The sequence below is a fragment of the Camelina sativa genome, chromosome 16 (assembly GCF_000633955.1).
Source record: "Camelina sativa cultivar DH55 chromosome 16, Cs, whole genome shotgun sequence".
NCBI lineage: Eukaryota > Viridiplantae > Streptophyta > Magnoliopsida > Brassicales > Brassicaceae > Camelina > Camelina sativa.
The window spans coordinates 16,921,871-16,940,925 of NC_025700.1; the positions used below are offsets into that span (position 1 = coordinate 16,921,871).

Consider the following 19,055-nt stretch of genomic DNA (forward strand, 5'->3'; position numbering starts at 1 on the left):
TTGGTGGTCATAGTACGGTTTGGGGGCGTTACAACGGTGGTATCAGAGCATGGTTATGATGCTGTATATTACTCGTGTTTTCAAATGTTTTATCGAGTCAAATGGTCGCAGTCGACACGTAGGAGAATCCGGTTCGTTCATCACTTAGGGTTAGATGGGATTAAGAAAACCCTTTGTTGAACGTGGATGCAGATGTCTCGTCAAGGATCGGAAAAGACCAGGTCGACGCACCGTTCGCTGGAAACCGGGAGGGGTTCAGGTCAGCAGTTTGGTCCGGAGGAATGGGGTTCGCATTTTGGGGATGCCCAAGGGGAGGAATCGTTTCCAGGCATATTCGAATCGAATATGTATATGCCTGAATGGGATGTACCCGTCAGGACGCCAAGGTACACGCCATCAAGTTCAACTCGGTTCAGTGCATCGGAGAGTATGTATCCGCCAGGATTTGCACCGTCCGTTACCCATCCGAATCAGAGCATGTCAAGAGGAGACCCAGTTCGTGGGGAAGGCCCGAGTGAGCCGAATATACCAGAGACCCAGCAGACGCTTAAAATGATTCAAGACCTTTTGAGTCACATGATCCAACAGCAGCAGAACCAAACCAATCGTTCAGTAGAAGATCCATCCGATCATCTTCTAAAACTGGTAATGATGATGAGGAACCTAGGGTTCCGCAAGTTCAAAGGAGATCCGAACACAGTGTTAGCAGACGCATGGATGAAAGAATTGGAGACCCACTTTGAAATGATCAAGTGTCCGGAGGAATTTAGAAGACCGGTAGCAGTTAACTTCCTAAAAGACGATGCTCGTGCATGGTGGGACAGCGTGGTTCCTCGCTATCGATATCAGACTATAACGTGGGATATATTCAAGAGGGAGTTTAAGCAAAAATACTTTCCACCAGAATCGCGTGATCGACTAGAGAATCAGTTCCTGCGACTGGAACAAGGTGAAATGACTGTTCGAGCCTATGGGAGAGTTTTTTACAAGACTTCGGAGGTATTTGTACCAAGGAAACGACGATGAGTTAGCGATGGCCCGGAGATTCTTTAATGGACTCAGGCCAGACATAAAAGGAAGGTTGCACGCTGTGACATACCAAAGTGTCGCAGAAGTAGAGGAAAGAGCGGTAAGTGTTGAGGAAGCCATTGAGACGGAAAAGGAGATTACGGCCCAAGATAAAAAGAAAGAACCAGTCCAGCAGACTAAGATTGTGAACACTCGAAGGGTGAATCAGGTAGCAGGACGAAATTGGGGCGCGGGCCGTGGTAAGGTTAAAATGAATGTTAACCAGGGAGGAGGTAATGTGAGTAACATAGATCCACGGGGATGCTATGTGTGTGGTCAAGTTGGCCATTTTGCGCGAGCTTGTCCAACCGTTGAGGAAGCAAAGAGCAACAATCTGTCAACCGTCACATGCTTCTACTGTGGCGAGTTAGGACATTATGCGAACTCATGTCCATCGAAGCCGGCCAAACCGAACGCCCAAACTGTGAACCGTGCCTAGACAGCGAACCAAGCAAAGGAACCCCCAACAAAGAAGCAAGCAACCCCAGCAAAAGTTTTTGCTTTAGGAATAGAGCCACCTAAACCTCCACAGGCCGCGAAGGGCCCTATAACAGGTTTGATTGGGTTCTAACTCTCTTGTGATTGTTTATGATTGCTTGTGTGTTTGTGTGGTTAGTTTTAGCATTGCATTTTGTTATATTTGCCTTGCGTTTAGGAACATTACTTGTTGGTGGTAACCCCACACATGTACTGTTCGATTCGGGAGCGTCCAATAGTTTTGTGACTCCCGAAGTGGCTGACAAGTTTGGAGACTTGTGTGAGGAGGAAGAAGTGAACATCAATGTCTACACTGCTGGTAATCAACCGCCTCTGAAGACAAGAAGATGGTTCAAGGAAGTGTCGATAGTCTTGCAGGATACGAACCTCCCGGTAAATCCTCTAGTGATGCCGTTGGATAGGTTCGATGCTATTTTGGGAATGGATTGGTTATCGGAACACCAAGCCCATATAGACTGCAGCAGAAGCAGAATTATATTCGAAAATGGAGGGAGGACACCTCTAGTTTTCAAAGGGATCAGCCCGAGTAAAACGGCATACTTTGCATCGGCAGCAAGGATTGGAAGATCGATTGAAGAAGATGAGGTTGATTTGGTCACTCTTACCGCCATGGGAGGAGATGACCGGGAAGGCATGGAAGTTGAGGACATTGCCATAGTCAAAGACTTTGAAGATGTGTTTAAACCGTTGGAAGGATTGCCTCCATCCAGAAGCCATCGTTTTACCATAAATCTGGAGCCCGGAACTACCCCGATTGCTAAGGCACTGTATCGTATGGCACCAACCGAGTTGGCTGAACTCAAGACTCAATTGGAGGACTTGTTGGGGAAGGGCTTTATTCGACCAAGTTCATCGCCATGGGGAGCCCCAGTGCTATTTGTAAAGAAGAAGGACGGGAGCATGCGTTTATGTATTGATTACCGAGGAATCAATAACATAACCATTAAGGATAAGTATCCACTGCCGCGGATTGACGAATTGTTAGATCAGCTAAGAGGAGCAAGTTGGTTCTCAAAGATCGATTTAGCCTCCGGCTATCATCAAATCCCGATAGCAGAACCAGATGTGATGAAGACAGCGTTTCAAACAAGATATGGTCAGTATGAGTTCATGGTAATGCCGTTTGGTCTTACCAATGTGCCGGCAGCATTCATGCGGTTAATGAACGAAGTGTTCCACGATTACTTGGATCGATTCGTGATAATATTCATCGATGACATCCTTATATATTCACGAAGTGCGGAAGAACACGCAGAGCATATGAGGAAGGTATTAGAAAGGCTAAGGGAAATGAAGCTGTTCGCTAAGTTCAGCAAGTGTAAGTTTTTGCAGAGGGAGATTGGATTCTTAGGGCACAGAGTTTCGGAGCAGGGCGTGTCCGCCGACCCAGAGAAGATCGCCGCCATTCAAGATTGGCCAAAACCAACCTCAGTGTCAGAAGTTAGAAGTTTCTTAGGCCTTGCAGGTTATTATCGAAAATTCGTAAAGGGATTTTCATCTATCGCAAAACCTTTAACACGACTCACCGGTAAAGGAGTACCGTTTATATGGAGCGAAGATGTGGAAGAAGCTTTCAGGAAGCTAAAGGGAGCGCTGACAACAGCACCAGTATTAGCCCTACCCGAATCGAACCAACCATATTCTGTGTTCACAGATGCGTCGAGAGTTGGAGTTGGATGTGTTTTGATGCAAGGAGATAAAGTGATTGCCTATGCCTCTAGACAGTTAAGGAAGCATGAGGAGAACTACCCCACACATGACCTCAAAATGGCAGCTGTGGTGTTTGCGTTAAGAACATGGAGATCATATTTGTATGGAGAAGAGGTTCAGGTGTTTACGGATCATCAAAGTCTTAAGTACTTATTCACGCAACCGGATCTTAATTTGCGTCAAAGAAGATGGATGGAGTTTGTAGCTGATTACGATTTGAAGATCCAGTACCACCCAGGTAAGGCAAATGTAGTAGCAGATGCGCTAAGCCGAAGAAGAGCACAAGTTGATGCCGAGAAAGACGTGGAGTTTCTAGCAGACGAATTAAAGAAAGTAAGGCTTCTAGCCTTAGAAGGGGAGTCTAGTGAGCCATTGGGATTACAAGCTATAACTCAAGCAAGCCTACTACACCGCATTCGGGAAGAGCAACCCAAGGATGAGAACCTGAAAAAGATTATCGAGGAGTTAAAGAGTTCAGGAGAACCAAATGCTAGTGGTTATCATTTAGCGGATGATGACACTTTACTGCTCAACGGGAGAATAACTGTACCTGATCGGAACGGACTACGAGAGGAGATACTAGGAGCCGCCCATAGCTCAGTATTAAGTGTACACCCGGGAAGCACGAAGATGTACAAGGATGTACGAAGATACTATCATTGGCCTGGACTAAAGAGAGCAGTAGCAAAATGGGTAAGCCAATGCGACTCATGTCAAAGAATCAAAGTAGAGCATCAAATGCCAGCAGGTTTGCTTCGCAACTTGCCCATACCAACTTGGAAATGGGACTCTATCTCGATGGATTTCATTACTGGTCTACCGATAAGAAAAGGGCGAGTCAATGATGCAGTGTGGGTAGTGGTTGATCGTTTGACCAAAGTAGCCCATTTGGTTCTAGTAAGGAGTACGGATCAGGCACCCGTCTTAGCCGAGAAGTATATAGATGAAATTTTGAAGCTTCATGGAGTGCCAGCAAATATTGTTTCTGACCGCGACCCAAAGTTTGCATCAATATTTTGGCAAGATTTGCAAAGGGCATTGGGAACGGATGTTCATATGAGCACCTCATTCCATCCAGAGACTGATGGACAGACGGAAAGGACTATCCGAACCATAGATGACATGATCCGACTATGTGCTTTAGAATGGTCATCGGATTGGGAGAAGAATTTGCCGTTAGTTGAATTCGCGTATAACCACAGTTATCACTCGAGTGTCGGCATGTCACCATTTGAAGCAATGTACGGAAGGCCGTGTAGAACGCCGTTGTGTTGGACCAAAGTTGGAGAGAGGACGAGTTTCAACCACAAGTTGATCGATGAGACAACAGAGAAGATCAAATTCATTCGCGAGAGCATGAGGAAAGCACAGGATCGCCAGAAGAAGTACGCAGACCGTAAAAGGCGAGAAGTAGAATTTGAAGTCGGGGACATGGTGTATTTGAATGTTGCACCGCAAAAAGGGAAGGATCGTTTTGGTAAAGTGGGAAAGCTTGCGGTAAGGTTTATCGGACCCTACCGGATCGAGAAAAGAGTTGGAGAAGTAGCCTACCGACTAGCTATGCCCGAGGTAATGCGATTGCATAAAGTCTTTCACGTTTCACAACTACGGAAGCATGTACCAGATCCTAGCATGATTGTGACTGAGCCTATCGAAGAATTGGAGCCAAATCTCACATATCCCGAAGGACCATTTGGAATAGGGCAAAGGAGAACTCGGAAGTTGAAAAACAGAAGCATCCCTCAAATCCAAGTATTTTGGGGAAAACAGAACCGTAAGGTCACTACTTGGGAAGATGAGGATAGAATTCGAGCCAAGTATCCTCAGTTGTTCGTCGAAGAAGATGAGGCAGGACCATCAGAACCTTATGGAATTCGGGACGAATTCTATTAAGGGGGGGAGAATGTAATGACCCTCACCAAGGGGTGAAATTTTAAAATAAAAACCCCTGGTCCAAGGACGCGCAAGGGACACAAATGGAAGGCAAGGGAGGAGAGTAGAAGAATTACAAAAGTAATGTCCGAGGAATTCTGGACGAGTCAAGAGATGGCCAGTGGTACCCTGTACCATGTACCATGTACCGTACCGGACGTACGTACGCGTCAGAATGTACCGGGCGAACGCTGAACGACCAAGGACGTACGAGGACGCGAATTCAAGGTGGGAAGGAGCCCACTAATGGAAGATTAATTTATTCAAGGTGGATGATTAATTTAATCTAATGGGAGTTAGTGGAAGAATTAAATAATTCAAGGTGGTTAGTGGAGTTTAGTGGGTGGATTAAAGAAATCAAGAAAAACTTAGTGGAATCAAGGTGTAAGCTCAATTTCTCTCCATGTGTTTATTCATGCTCTAATAGCGACTAAGGAGGAGAGAGCGCTCCACATGCATTGGCTGCCGCCACCGCCTAAATCCTCTATAAATAAGCCTCCATCTCTCTCATTTTCGCACAAGTCATCAAGGGGGTAAGGAGAGAAAATTTGAGAGAGAAAGTGAGCGAAAGAGAAGAGAAAGAAGAGAGGGTTCGCGAGGAAGAAAGAAGAGAGTTGCCGCCGAAAGAAGAAGAAGAGAGGAGCAAGCTGAGACTATCGACAATCGGCCAAGGTTAAATCGATAAGGAAATCGATTCTAACCGAAGAAGAAGATCCGAGTGTGCCGCGAGAGAAGCAGCGTCGAAGGAGGCTGATCATCGACGGTTTACTGTGAGTTCAGGCACATACTTCGCCGGCTTAGATGGGGAATTAAAGACATCCATCTAGTGCGCGGTTTGCATGAAGCATTTAGTTGCATATACTTGAAATTTCTTTGGTATTTTTCTTGTTTAAATGCATGCGCGAGAGGTTACACCGGTTACTAGATCGAAATGGTCTAGTGACAAGGGTGATAACTAGTTAAGATACTTGTAAAGTTATGAGCTTAAAAACCATATAAACTCAAGTATTAAGTTCGATGAAGTCTTAAGGCGTCTTATTCCGCGAGAAATTCCGGCTAAGCGTTGTAAGATTTGGTATTGCTATCCTTCCCATTCCGTACCACATACAGCCGCGACATGCAACCCATGTTCGTGTGTGTGTAGGGTTGGTTACGAAGAGCTCGGAAGTTACTGGGCTCGCTACCCTGGCCGAGGCTGTCTACACGACGGTGTGGCTTTGAGTGTTATCCGATCGCATGCCTTAGTGGTTGTGATTCGGAGAATCATGAGGGGTTAAGGGAAAAGGATGCATGCCGGGCCCAATAGAATAAAACTTGTTAAAACGGTTGTTTTAGTTCAAGTTAAATTGTTGCATGTTGTTGTTTGTTGTGCATGTAGTTGCGATTGCTTGTAGAACAATCTTGCTTGGCTTATTAGCTTCCGCATGTTGTCTCTGACTGTTGGGTAGTATGCGCTTGCTTATCAAATATTGTTGCATATGCTTACATGTTATTCGTATATGTTCGCATGTTGTTATCTATGTTTGCAAGTTATTGTGTATGTTCGTATGTTATTGCTTATGCTTGCATGTTAGTTACTTATGCTTACATGTCCTTCGTATATGTTCGTATGTTGTTAATACGTTCGCAAGTCGTTGTGTGTTCGCATGTTGTTGTTGTTGTTGTTGTTGTTGTTGTTGGGTTTTGGGATTGGGGTTTAATTCTTTGCAGGAACCCTGAGCTCACTAAGTAATCTTAGATTACTTACGATAAATATTTGTGTTGCAGGTAACCCTAGAGGGAACTAGAGGGCGTGGTGAACGATAGGACTCCGGAATAGATTTTATTTTGTGTCTACTGTAAAACTCAAGTATGTTGTATGGCAACTCAAACTTTGGCGTTAGGCCTTGTGAACCTTTTGTGTACCGTTTGTAGTAAACCTTTTTTTAAGTATCAATGAATCGGACTTTTTTTAATCGTACGAGTTGTACTGATATAGACTCTGTCCGAGTCGGCTCAACACACAGTGTGTCCGTAGGGTTGCAAAGCCTTAAGGACGTGTCATGTGTCCGTAGGGAACCTCACCAAAAGACCGGCCGAAGGGCTTGATTTGTTCTCGTACCCGGCTGGACCATTGGCGAATGTTTCCAAAGTAGCGCCTCGGGGCTGTGCTAGGGCCTTGGTGGTCATAGTACGGTTTGGGGGCGTTACATTCACGGTCTGGCTTTTTGTTCTAAATCGCAATCCAACCTCCAATAGACTGGTGAGATGGGGTTATGATGTTGAGAAAACTTGTCTTCTCTGTGGCGAAGATGAAGAATCAAGGGACCATCTCTTTTTCCAATGCTCATTCTCGGCTACCATATGGAGACGTATTGTAGCTCTCCTTACGCCTTTAGCTGCTCCTCTGCATTGGGATTTAATCATTAACTGGTTAAAACCAGTTTCAGTCAACAAGGACATCTCTCTTGCCCTTCTCCAAGCTTGGCAAGCGTGTATTTATGAAGTGTGGAGAGAGAGGAACCGAAGATTTCATCAAGGTCTAACTCTTCCTCCTCACTCTGTTTTTCGAAAGGTGCTGAATGTTTGTACAAGCAGAGCTCATAGTCTGGTTCTCTACAACCCAGACTGTACTTCACTTCTCCAATGTTGGGTTAGGTACTAGTGAGATTCACCAACTGGGAAATGGGTATCTTTTATTCTCTTCTCTTCTCTTCTTCTTTCCCGTCTGTAATCTTCTGTTTCTGTTTAGGCTAGCCTTCCCTCTCTTTCTGTATCTTATTACTAGAATGGTTATGTAGGCTCCTTTGTAATCGATTTATAATTGAAGAAAATCCTTTTAACAAAAAAAAAAAAAGTAACGGAGACTACTACAATAGTCAAGAAAGAGTATTTCTCAAGTGTAATAAACTATCGTTAACTCACTGATTGAGCCCATTAGCCCATCCTTCTGTATTGGACATTCATCAGCGGAACTGATATTGGGGCTCTACAGCTCTACTACTAAGTATTAACATACACAAATTCTCCTTTCGAAAATTTTACACTATTTTTTTTTTGTTTCCAGTCAGCAAGAATTCAAAAATAGACATAGACCTTTGACCCTTCCACAAGACTTCACTTTTATAAAACTTACAACCACTGATAGTATATCCTATGTTCGACGAGTTTTTCCGGTATAGTTTAGAGGTGAAGAGTATAAATGGTTCTGGTTAGGTTTGTGTTTGAACTGCATATTTTATTTAAGTGAAAAACAAATTATTCTTCTTCAAGTTAAAAACAAAGTGACAAATGACGATTAAAAGAAAAAACTCATACCCTAATATATTTTCGATTTTTTCTTATTTACACTTCTGGTATGAGACATTCTAGTAAAAAAAGTAACAATGTATGCATAACTGGTATAGTTTTAGCCTTTTAGGCTAATATGTACCCTACAACAATTCACTATATAATATGCAATAAAATAAAATGACATCAAACATCAAACAAAATGCGTACTGTTACTATAGTAATATAACTGTGTTTGGTTCATGAATGTGACACACACCCCGAGAAAAACGGCAAATTATATTGAAAAAGTCTTATCAGATATGAAAAGCATATCAGATCAGATGCACTTAACCTTAACCCAATAGCCCATTCTATGACACCCAATTAAATTCCATATAACTACCTTAAGCTTGAAGATTGAAGTAGTCTTCGACTTCTGAATCCGATTGAAGTCTTTGACCAAAACAACACAGAGACCTACTTGTTGTTTCATTGCATCATCATCATCCATATTATCTTTAACAACAAAACATAACAAAAACGACAAGTCGTTTCTTTTCTCCCTTTCCCCAAAAAGGGAAAAAAAAAAAAAATACTGTACACAAAAACTAATTCAATCTTTAAAATTCACCAGAGAGTCTGATCAATGTATCTAATTAGCCTATCTCTCAATTTTTTCACATTAATCATCATCATCATTAGATCTTTTTATCTTTATATAGTATATAAATTAATTAAAACATTATCTTCTTCATCAAGCCACTCCCATTATACTATCTCCATTACTCGACATTGCCTCGAACCCCGAAGCACGTGATCCCCCACGTGCCTTCTGTTCATTGGACGATGAAGAGGAAGACGTCGACGAAAGATTCAACGACAGCGGAAACATCTTCTCCGTAGTTGTCGCTGGAGCTTTCTTGCTAAGGTTAAGACCAGCCATTCTCCTCGACGGTGGAATCGGAATCGGAACCGGAACCGGAACCGAACGGTTTAGTTTAGATCCTAGATGTATCCCTTCAAGTGGTGTTTGCATTTGACTCTCTTCTTGTATAGATTCTATAAACTGATGACAACAGAACCGTTTGTGTCATTTCATATTTTTTTTTTTTTATTCAAGATTTTGATAACTAATAGTTTTTTTTATTACCGAGTCAGGAGTGATATCGAAGAGGCTAGATCTACGACGGCGACGATTCTGATTTGTTCGCCGGAGAAAGTATTTCTGAGCATGACTCGCTACCTGAGTCGGAGTTCGAGTTTTCACGAAGTTTCTTGAGATCCCTCTCCAGTCACCTTTTCCAACTTTATGCAGTCCCGTGAGGAACAATCTATGTTCATCCTCTGTCCATGGAGTTCCTAAAAATTTCAAGAAAATGGGGAAAAAACAAAGTAAAAAAAAACTTTATAAAATTTCAAGAAAGTAAAAAAAGAAAAAACGAGAAAAAGTTAACCTCGTTTGCGTTCACGGTTTCTACTACCGGAAGCATGAACGACGTCGTCTGAAGCGTAACCACCACCGTCTTCAACAGGGCCGTTAGAATCGAGAGTTTGATCGAGTTGAATGAGATTGTTCATACTGACAGTTTTTCTAACAGAACGTGACGGAGCTTCCGTGACGCGGACGCCGAATAGCATGATGCCTTTCTCTCCGGCACCGCCGTTGTTGTTGTTGTTGTTGTCGCCGGTGGTGGTTATTTCTGTGGGACAAGTGCGGGAGTTGTGGCCGTTGTTTCCACACTGTGAGCAACTACGAGACATCGAAGCTGCTCGCGAAGAGAGCAAAACACTACTTGATCGGAGATATAGAGACAGAGAGATATTTTTTGGGGATGAGAAAAAAAAAGTAAAGAGAAAGAGAAGGAAAGAGAGGTTTAGGTTTGGTATAAATAGGAATGATTCCACTTTTAATGTTGTGTTGAAGAGCCCTTCACCACAAAAAACCTTTTGACTCTTGTGTGTTTTATCTCAAATGACTTGTTTGTCCAATACAATTATTTTCTTTTGTCATTTCCATTTTTTCATTGGTCCAATGAAAAAGAAAAAAATATCCTCTTTATACTTTAGTCTATCTATATATTTTTAATTCAATTTTTTTCCATAACGCCAAACATGGTAAAAAAATTTCAGTCAAAGTAACGGTTGCATGAGACGATTGGAAGAAACGACTGAAATATGTAGTTGCAGAAGACGGTTTCAAAGAGTCGACAACCTAAAAAAGCAAAGGTTAGTTAATACATTTATATATTTTTTGGATTATATATATATATGAGATTTTGTGTTGTTTTTCCTTTTATTATTTATTTAAAACACTCCAATTTATTTTTAAAATTATCTTTATTTTTGTAACGTCTGACCACAACGATTAGAGTTCAAACACACTAAAAATTATCGGTCAAAGAAACAGTTACATGAGACGATTGGAAGAAGCGACTGAATATGTGGTTTAAAAAGACGGTTCCAAATAATTGGCGAGTATCGACAACATAAAAAGGCAAAGGCGAGTTAATGCATTTAAATTTTTATTATTTTATTTATTTATTTGAAATTTGTGTTGTTTGTACTTTACAATTTTGTTTAAATACACTCCAAAAAGATTTTAAAAATCATTTTTTTTCTGTAACGGCCAACAGCAACGATTAGATTTTCAAACGTAGTAAAAATAGTCAGTCAAAGAAACGATTGCATGAGAAGATTGGAAAATTTAGTGGCAGAATATGGTTTCAAATAATTGGTAGATATCGTTTAAAAAGCATAACAAAGTTAATCTTGTAATGTCTTCCAAACAATATCTATATTTTTAGTGATACTTACCATGATTTTATTTTGTATAAAATCTATAAAATCATGAACCAATAACATAATAATTGAATTCATTAACAATCAAATATTCTTTTGTTTTAATTGAATAACACAAAATTTTTATTGACTTTATAAAAATCTGAATACAATAACCCAAATTTATTAAGATTTTAAATGACTTTTTACAAATCACAAACTAATAACACTAAACTTTAAGAAATTTTAACAAAATCTTGATCTAATAATAATAGATTCTACGTAACGTTGAAAACTTTTAAAACTTTATTCAATTTACAAACCAATAACACCCCCTTAGAAATTTAGTTTAAACACTTCAAAACTGTTTTGTAAAAAGTAATTGGGGGTGAACAAACTTTTAATATGGGTAGAACAATAACTTTTTTTCTTTGGACAAACAACAATAACTGCTTTTATGCAAGGATAGCACTGAAGTTTGCCTAAAAAAAAAAGGATATTGCATTGAAAACATCGAAAGACGAATTTGAACAAGAACTAAATTCCTCAAACCACAAACTATCAAATCCAAGAAATATCAATTTCGTTTGTTTCAGCAGAGAAATAAATAACATAAATATTCATTCAATTCATAAATAAGTGATCTAAGTGGCAGACGATTCTATTGGCAATATTTCAAAAGTTTCGAAAACCTCACATCTACTATATCGAATAATTTCTGTAATTGATAATTTTAACACTTTAAATCTTCTTATCTATGTTTTTGCCAATTGCCACTTCAAAGCGTGGCCAGTTTTTGACCGTTTGAAGAAAGAAAATGTGGTTCGCATAGTCGTATATGCATATATGGATTCGTTGTCGTTACGTATATAAGTATTTTAGTATTTGTGGCCAATTGTTAGGTTCGTGGACTTTTGTGAATGCTAGTAGTTATTGACATGTAAGTGCAAGTTACGAGAAGCCCGAGTGGATGAAGTTTTCTTTTGTCGGCGAGTGTATGAAGTTTCGGAGAAGATAACTCTAATTTTTATCGATAAACACAAAAACAACTTTGCATCAAAACGTAAGCAAAAAGAGGAAAACTAGACCGTCGATGAAAATTTCTTTCTATTTCATAGATTGATTTTGATGATCGGCAGCTAACTAAAACAATTGCTGTTTAAAAAGAAAAAGAAATGTAGCGATATATCGTGAACAAAGTGTAACCATGATGTTTTAACATTCATCAAAACATGTTTGTTTGATATTTTAGTGTATGTGACTAGACTATATATAACTCGATAAATATTATACAAAAGTTCAAAATAATAAATACAAGATCACACATATGTATGGTGAAAATCTAGTTGATCTAATAAATTAGTTAAAACTATCAAAATAGCATGGTATAAAAGAATTCAAATGGCTATTTTATTTTAATATTACCTGGGATCATAATGATTTTGTCATTTCCCTTAAAAACTATGTTTTCTATTGCCATATAAATAGTACAATTTTCTTATAAAATAATCGACCGTCCACGTAACTCTGAGTGGATGATAGATTAAACAATCTTCAGTTCCAATTAAAATATAAAGCTACGACCATTCAATTTTCATTAGATGTTTTTTTTTTTTTTTTGTTAGTGACAATTATTGATAGAGACTAGTAGAGTTAACTATTGAAATGCAATTTTAGATGCTTTCTTGGAATTACTGATTGTGTAAGCAACTCATGCGTGTCAAAATTCTAATGTTAGTTTTACCAAGAAGACACAGACACGTTTTCCTCACTTGAATTGAACTAGTCCCTAAAATTTATAATTATTATGGCAAAATCATAAGAAAAGATTCGATGCGTTTTACTTTTTGGGTTAAAAAGCAAACACCCAAAATTTGATATGGTTGGTGTACACATGACCTGCTTGAGTGCACTAACCCATGGTATAGGAGCATTTTGACAAACTATTTTTTTTGGTATTGGGACATGTTTCGTATGTTAGTATGGTCAAAATGGCCGTTCTAATTATTTTATCCTTTTTTGACAAACTATCTTCAAAGTGGCCGCTCTAATTATTTTATCCTTTTTTTTTTATCTAGTTTTGTTCTTGTTAGTCACTCAGTAGACAGTAATTTAACATAAAATTTATTTATGCATTAACTGTACTTGTCACAGTGGTTACATTATTACGACTGCCATAATCACACATTTAGTTCATTCATTGTAGGTGGACCTAATTCCGAACATGTCAAAATTTACTTTAGAAAAATGTAGCTTATTTTAAAACCCACTCATGCTGAATTTCTTATACTACAATTTTCAGAAGAAAAAAAAATATAATCGTTTTGGCTTTCTTATAATAATTTTGAAGCTTTATTATGAAAATACAAAAATGTTAATAACTCCTAGATACATCTCCCAGTGGCCAGTGCTAATGTAATGTCATCAAGTAAAGAAATAAATATAGAGCGTTGATATGAGTAGTAGTGTACGTGCTTAAGTGACCTTCTACCAAAGCTGTTTTGTGATTGGTTGATAGTGATATATCATGTGAAAGCCTCCAATCATATTTAGATAATATTTGTCTTCTTTCACTGACTTATAAATGAATCTTATTTTAAGCGTATCAAAAATCGGAAAGGATGAGCAGTATTGGTGGTCCCTTGAGTACTCCAATGATGCATTACATTATATATATATATATATATATATATATATATATAAACTAGTGGAAAATGTCTTTTCTTTCTTATTTTGTCCAAAAAAAAGAAGAGAAAGTGCCTATACTTCTGTTGCAATCTATATTCACCATTTGCACATTCTAAATTAACAAAAACATTCACTGTATAAAGTATTTGATGTACAAAATCGTAGCTCTTTGTTTGTGCTCGTGACCTGATATAGATTTCATGAGTTCTAACAATTTTGGTATGATGGACATTAAAAAAAAAAAGAAGGAAAAAGATAACTACATACCATACATCTCATTTTCTGTTATATAATTATATTCAGTATATAACCATCAATTTTTAGTTTTTAATTCCAAAATAATTATGTAATATGCAGCTATATATATCGACAAAAATAATTCTACAAATCTATCTACTAATACATCACTGGACAAAATTTCCGACCGAATAATCTGAAACAAAATGTCTATATATACACTAATGAAAGTGATTCTTATAAGAATTCAAAGTTTTATGGCCAGATCCAAAATTGTAATGAGTGTATTTAGAATCAAATAAGAAGACAACAAATGGGTTGAGAAAAAAGAGTGGTGGAGGGAACAAAGAGTGAACGGACGGTGAAGGAGGCATATTCGGTCGCTTCCCTTTTCTTTTGTTGAAAAAGATTTAGTTGTCACTTACTTCCTTCCTTCATTCTTTCTTGTCATGGACCCTCACCCTCACCAAAATATTCACTTGTTCCCAACTATAATATTTTAATCCCTTTATCAACATTTCACAATTATTGTCTACATATTTTTTTGTATGGTTTTGAATTAAAATATCAATTGAGAGACATGTATTATATGATTAACTTTCCCAGAGTTATGTGGACACAACCTTCCTACTTTGTCTAACATGCATGTAGAAAGTGACAGTCAGAAAACGATTCTAGACAATATAATATGATGATACATTGTGATCTGTAAAATCATCATACAGTTACCATACGCCATGCGCAATATTTTTTTTTCTAAAATAATTTATAAAAAAAAACAGCATATCGTTTGATTAGTTTTCTTTTTAAAAATTATTCCTGTCAAGAATTAATACCAAAATAGAATTTTTTTATTGTTAGAAACTATACCAGCTTGAGAGCCAATATATATATATATATCTTTCCTACCATATATATATATATATATAAAGTTAACTTTGTTCATTTCTCCTTCCTCCACATCATCATCCACCTAATCAATTTTTTTTCATAAAAAAAATACTATTATTAATATTCATTCATTGCATATTTATTAATTATAATTAATAATAGTAATAAATAATTAAAAACGAATTAACTAAAATTAATTAAATTTTAAAATAGGATAAACAATAATATAATTTAGTAAATAATAAAAATAATAACTAACTAAAAATGAATTAAGTAAATTAAATGAAAATTTTAAAATAGTAAAAATAATACTATAAATTTGTTTTAGTAATAATGTTATTATTAAAATTATAACCAAAGAATGATTATATTCCAAAATTTAGAATGGGTTAATGAGTTTTAGAATGTAAGTAAGATTTTAATGCATGGTGGAGTAAAAAAACAAGTTATGTAATTTTATTTATAAAAATCTAAACATGAAAATAAAATTGAAGTGAAACATTAGTTTATAAGAAACATATACCATAAATATTAATTATTAAATTTTACTTATAAGAAAGAAAAGATTAATTACTTAACTTAACTTAACTTAAAAGTTTTGATCTAAAACAAATACATTGTAGGGGGCACATTTTTTTTTGGGAAAACTATGAAAAAGAATTTTGGAAAAATAATCTATCTAAAAAAAACAAAATCAATGGTTAGGAAATATAGAAAAAATGATATGCAAGCCGTCACAAAAAGTGACATGTGATTTGTGTAGCATATCTCATAAGGTATATTATAAAATGGAGCTACAATTTTATAACATGACATAAAACATATATAACAGATAATATATATATATATATATATATATATATATATTATCAAATGTTTTAAACCCAAAACATTGGCAAAAACAACATATTTAATGTACACTATGTTTTTTTTGAAAAGACGAAGCTGGGGTTGCATCAAAAAATTAACATCTGCAAATAACATATGAGATTTTAAAAAAATATGTAGCTTGGATTAGTGAATAGAAATTCATTGTGGGGTTTAAATGTTTCATCATTTAAGCATTCTTGACTTAGGCTAAAATTTTATAATGGCAGATGATGCATTTGGACAACCTTATTGTAGCGACATAGCAGTAAAACTGTTCATGAAACTTTGTATATTCACCTTTAATGTAGGATATCGATATGTTTAAATGATCTCTATAATTAGGTCAACGATCGATATTGACGTTAGAACTTTTAAAATTATATTTTCATAGGATATGAACATGGGATGAACTATTTTAAAGATAAAAGGTCAGAAGATTGTCGACAATATTATTGCGACACTAGACAATATATGTTATATATAGATTAGTAAAATAAGTACGACATTTGTATATCTTTTAATCTTCAAATTATATTCATATTCAATGATTCTTATTGATAAAATTTTTTACTAAAATCCCACGTAAAATCACAAATAGATATAACGAAGAAATATTATCTTAAAAAATATATATGTTGTATATCACTAAGTAAAGTAAGTTATATATTTATACTCAAAAGTTGGAATGATTATACTGAGCTCAACAATTTCAATTGATAAGAAATATTTTAAATTAAAATCCGCGCAGATACAAATTCTAGTATATATATATATATTTAAGATGCTTCATTATTTTATTTTTGGCCTCTGGTTTGAGATTTTCTAATAATTAATGGCATCTAATAATCTCTTATTTGCAAAACGATATGGGTGTTTCTTTTTTCTATATATGTTCCTTACTAAATCTACTTATTTTGTGCAAATACTATCAAATTCTTCCGCTTGTTATTATCTTGTAATTTTTTAATCCTTGGTATCGTTGTCCATGCACAAAAGAAAAAAAATCGTTGGTACCTAATACAATTTATGTTTCTTGATAAAATTATTTACGTATATAGATAGATACTTGTTGTTAGCAAAGAATACTACTGTAGTAGTTTTTCTTGTCTGCAGGGCAACTACGTACAGTACTAAAATTTGGGTGGCGACTAAGAAAATACTGATTCGAAAAGATCATGCTACCAAATTGGATGGTAAAGATATTTGTAGTTTACCAATTATATTTAGAGTTTTCCAATCTATATTGGGAAATAATTAGAATATAAAATTGGAAGAGATTATTTGTGGTGTGAGGACAGTGATGCTGGGCGAAGATAACACAACCTGGACCCATGTATCATCACCTTCTTAACCTTTTAAAGTTTTATGCAATTTTTGTTCATTTATTTATTTGTGCAGATTATGTTTCTTTTATTTATTCTTCTCTTTTCATATGTTCTTCCAACAATTCAAGCACATTAATTAAACGGGAATTAAACTGTTAATACACCAACTATTAATAACTAATGTAAGAGTAGTACTTAGACTTAATGAAAAAAAGATAAAATCAAAAATAAATGACATAAAAGAGAAAGTAGTAAAATGATATAGAATGATGATATGGAGCTATAAAGACTAAAGAGAAAGCTAATTTTTTTTGCTCGTGTTGGTTCAATCAATTCTTTATATATTTAGGTACGTCGAAGATACAACGAAACAGCTGTATTGTATAATATCTATTGATTGCTATATAGTTATCATGAAAATAAAATTACCTTGCTTTAAGAGGGTAAACGCCTCCCAAAACCTGAATCGGACAGTTTCTACTTTCTAGGTACTCTACAAGAGTTTGTATTATTATCTTATCGTAAAGCATGCGAATATCTTTTTTTTTTCTGATACTTTAGATAATACTCCACATGTACGTATGGTGTAGATTATCACACACACACATGTACCGTATGGTGTGTGAGGGCAAAAAAGATCATCAATACAGTATATATATATGTTGGGATACGAGATCGAGTACGAGAAAAGATTAAGGTGTTGATTAGTTGCTTCCAATTGTCATCTTCATGACTAGCTAGAACATACTTTAGAATACACAACCGGTTACTTTTAATTTGAGATCCGGCGGTAGGTTAAAAAATGAAATAAAATATTAAATTTGCTTAATTCTTAAAAAATAATAATTAGCAATTATTCTTAGTCTTCTTTCTATGATTCTTAGCCAAAGCTTGGATAGCTCAAGTCCTAAGTTTTTATCATTTTTTTTTTGTCAAACAAATTTTTATCATTTTTTTTTGAAAATTTGTGAATTTTCATTAGAGAAAACTGATTGTACAGTGTACAATTCGAAAAATACCGGAAGATAGAACTTGCCCAAAAAAAAGCGAAAAAACATGTTCTATCTTAAAAAAACAAACAACAATGATTAGATCGCTAGAGGAATCGTAGCCAGTCTTGCATAAGCGTTTGGAATTGCTTCTTGTGGCTTTTTGCAAGGATCATGTCTCTAACCTGCCTGTCCAGTGCTTTGAATACAATATGCGGTGGAGATGTGATGTTGTTGTGAAGCCTATTGTTAAGTTCCATCCATATAGCATAGATGACTGCTTGAGCCACGAGCCTCCGGAGGGTTTGCGAAGAGATGCTATCAGAAATATCCAACCAAGACTCAAAAGCTTCCCATGTGTGGAAAACACAGGGGCTGAAACCTAGTCTCCTTGTCGTTTGCACCTAGACCTCTTCACTGTATTCACAGTGAAGGAATAGGTGATTACGTGTTTCAGGGTAGTTACCGCAGATGCAGCACACAATATCTGTTTGCATCCCCCAGCTTGCTAGCCTGGTGCGTGTTGGAAGACAGTATCTGTTTGCATCCCCCGGTTTTTATCATTTATGGTACTTATTACTCAACATTGGAAGAGACTAGGGTTGTGTAATTTATATTAGTTGGCCACAGCATACTCCATCCACATCTACATCCAAATACTCTAAAGCCCAACATAAGGAACCTACGTCTGACTAACTCGAATTGACAATGCAATCAACATACATACGTAAATACGTACTTTTTTATACAATGTAATAATAATAATACTATTTTCAGTACTGATCCCGTTTGATTCTCGCAATGCTTTATGTAATTT

At 36.5% G+C, this 19,055-nt stretch overlaps 1 protein-coding gene across 1 annotated transcript; it reads right to left on the reverse strand.

Annotated features, from left to right (window-relative positions):
• Positions 8,928–10,348, reverse strand: LOC104750853 (transcription factor MYB1R1). Its single transcript, XM_010472699.2, has 3 exons — positions 9,915–10,348; positions 9,611–9,819; positions 8,928–9,526 (listed from the first exon to the last, which is right to left on the reverse strand). The coding sequence occupies exons 1-3, from the start codon at positions 10,219–10,221 to the stop codon at positions 9,215–9,217; spliced, it is 828 nt and encodes a 275-aa protein (XP_010471001.1). The 5' UTR covers positions 10,222–10,348; the 3' UTR covers positions 8,928–9,214.

Coding starts and splice junctions, on each gene's coding strand:
- LOC104750853 (XM_010472699.2), bottom strand. CDS start 10,221: ATGTCTCGTAGTTGCTCACAGTGTGGAAACAACGGCCACAACTCCCGC. Junction 9,820..9,914: donor AAACCGTGAACGCAAACGAG/GTTAACTTTTTC, acceptor TGAAATTTTTAG/GAACTCCATGGACAGAGGAT. Junction 9,527..9,610: donor TCGATATCACTCCTGACTCG/GTAATAAAAAAA, acceptor TGTTGTCATCAG/TTTATAGAATCTATACAAGA.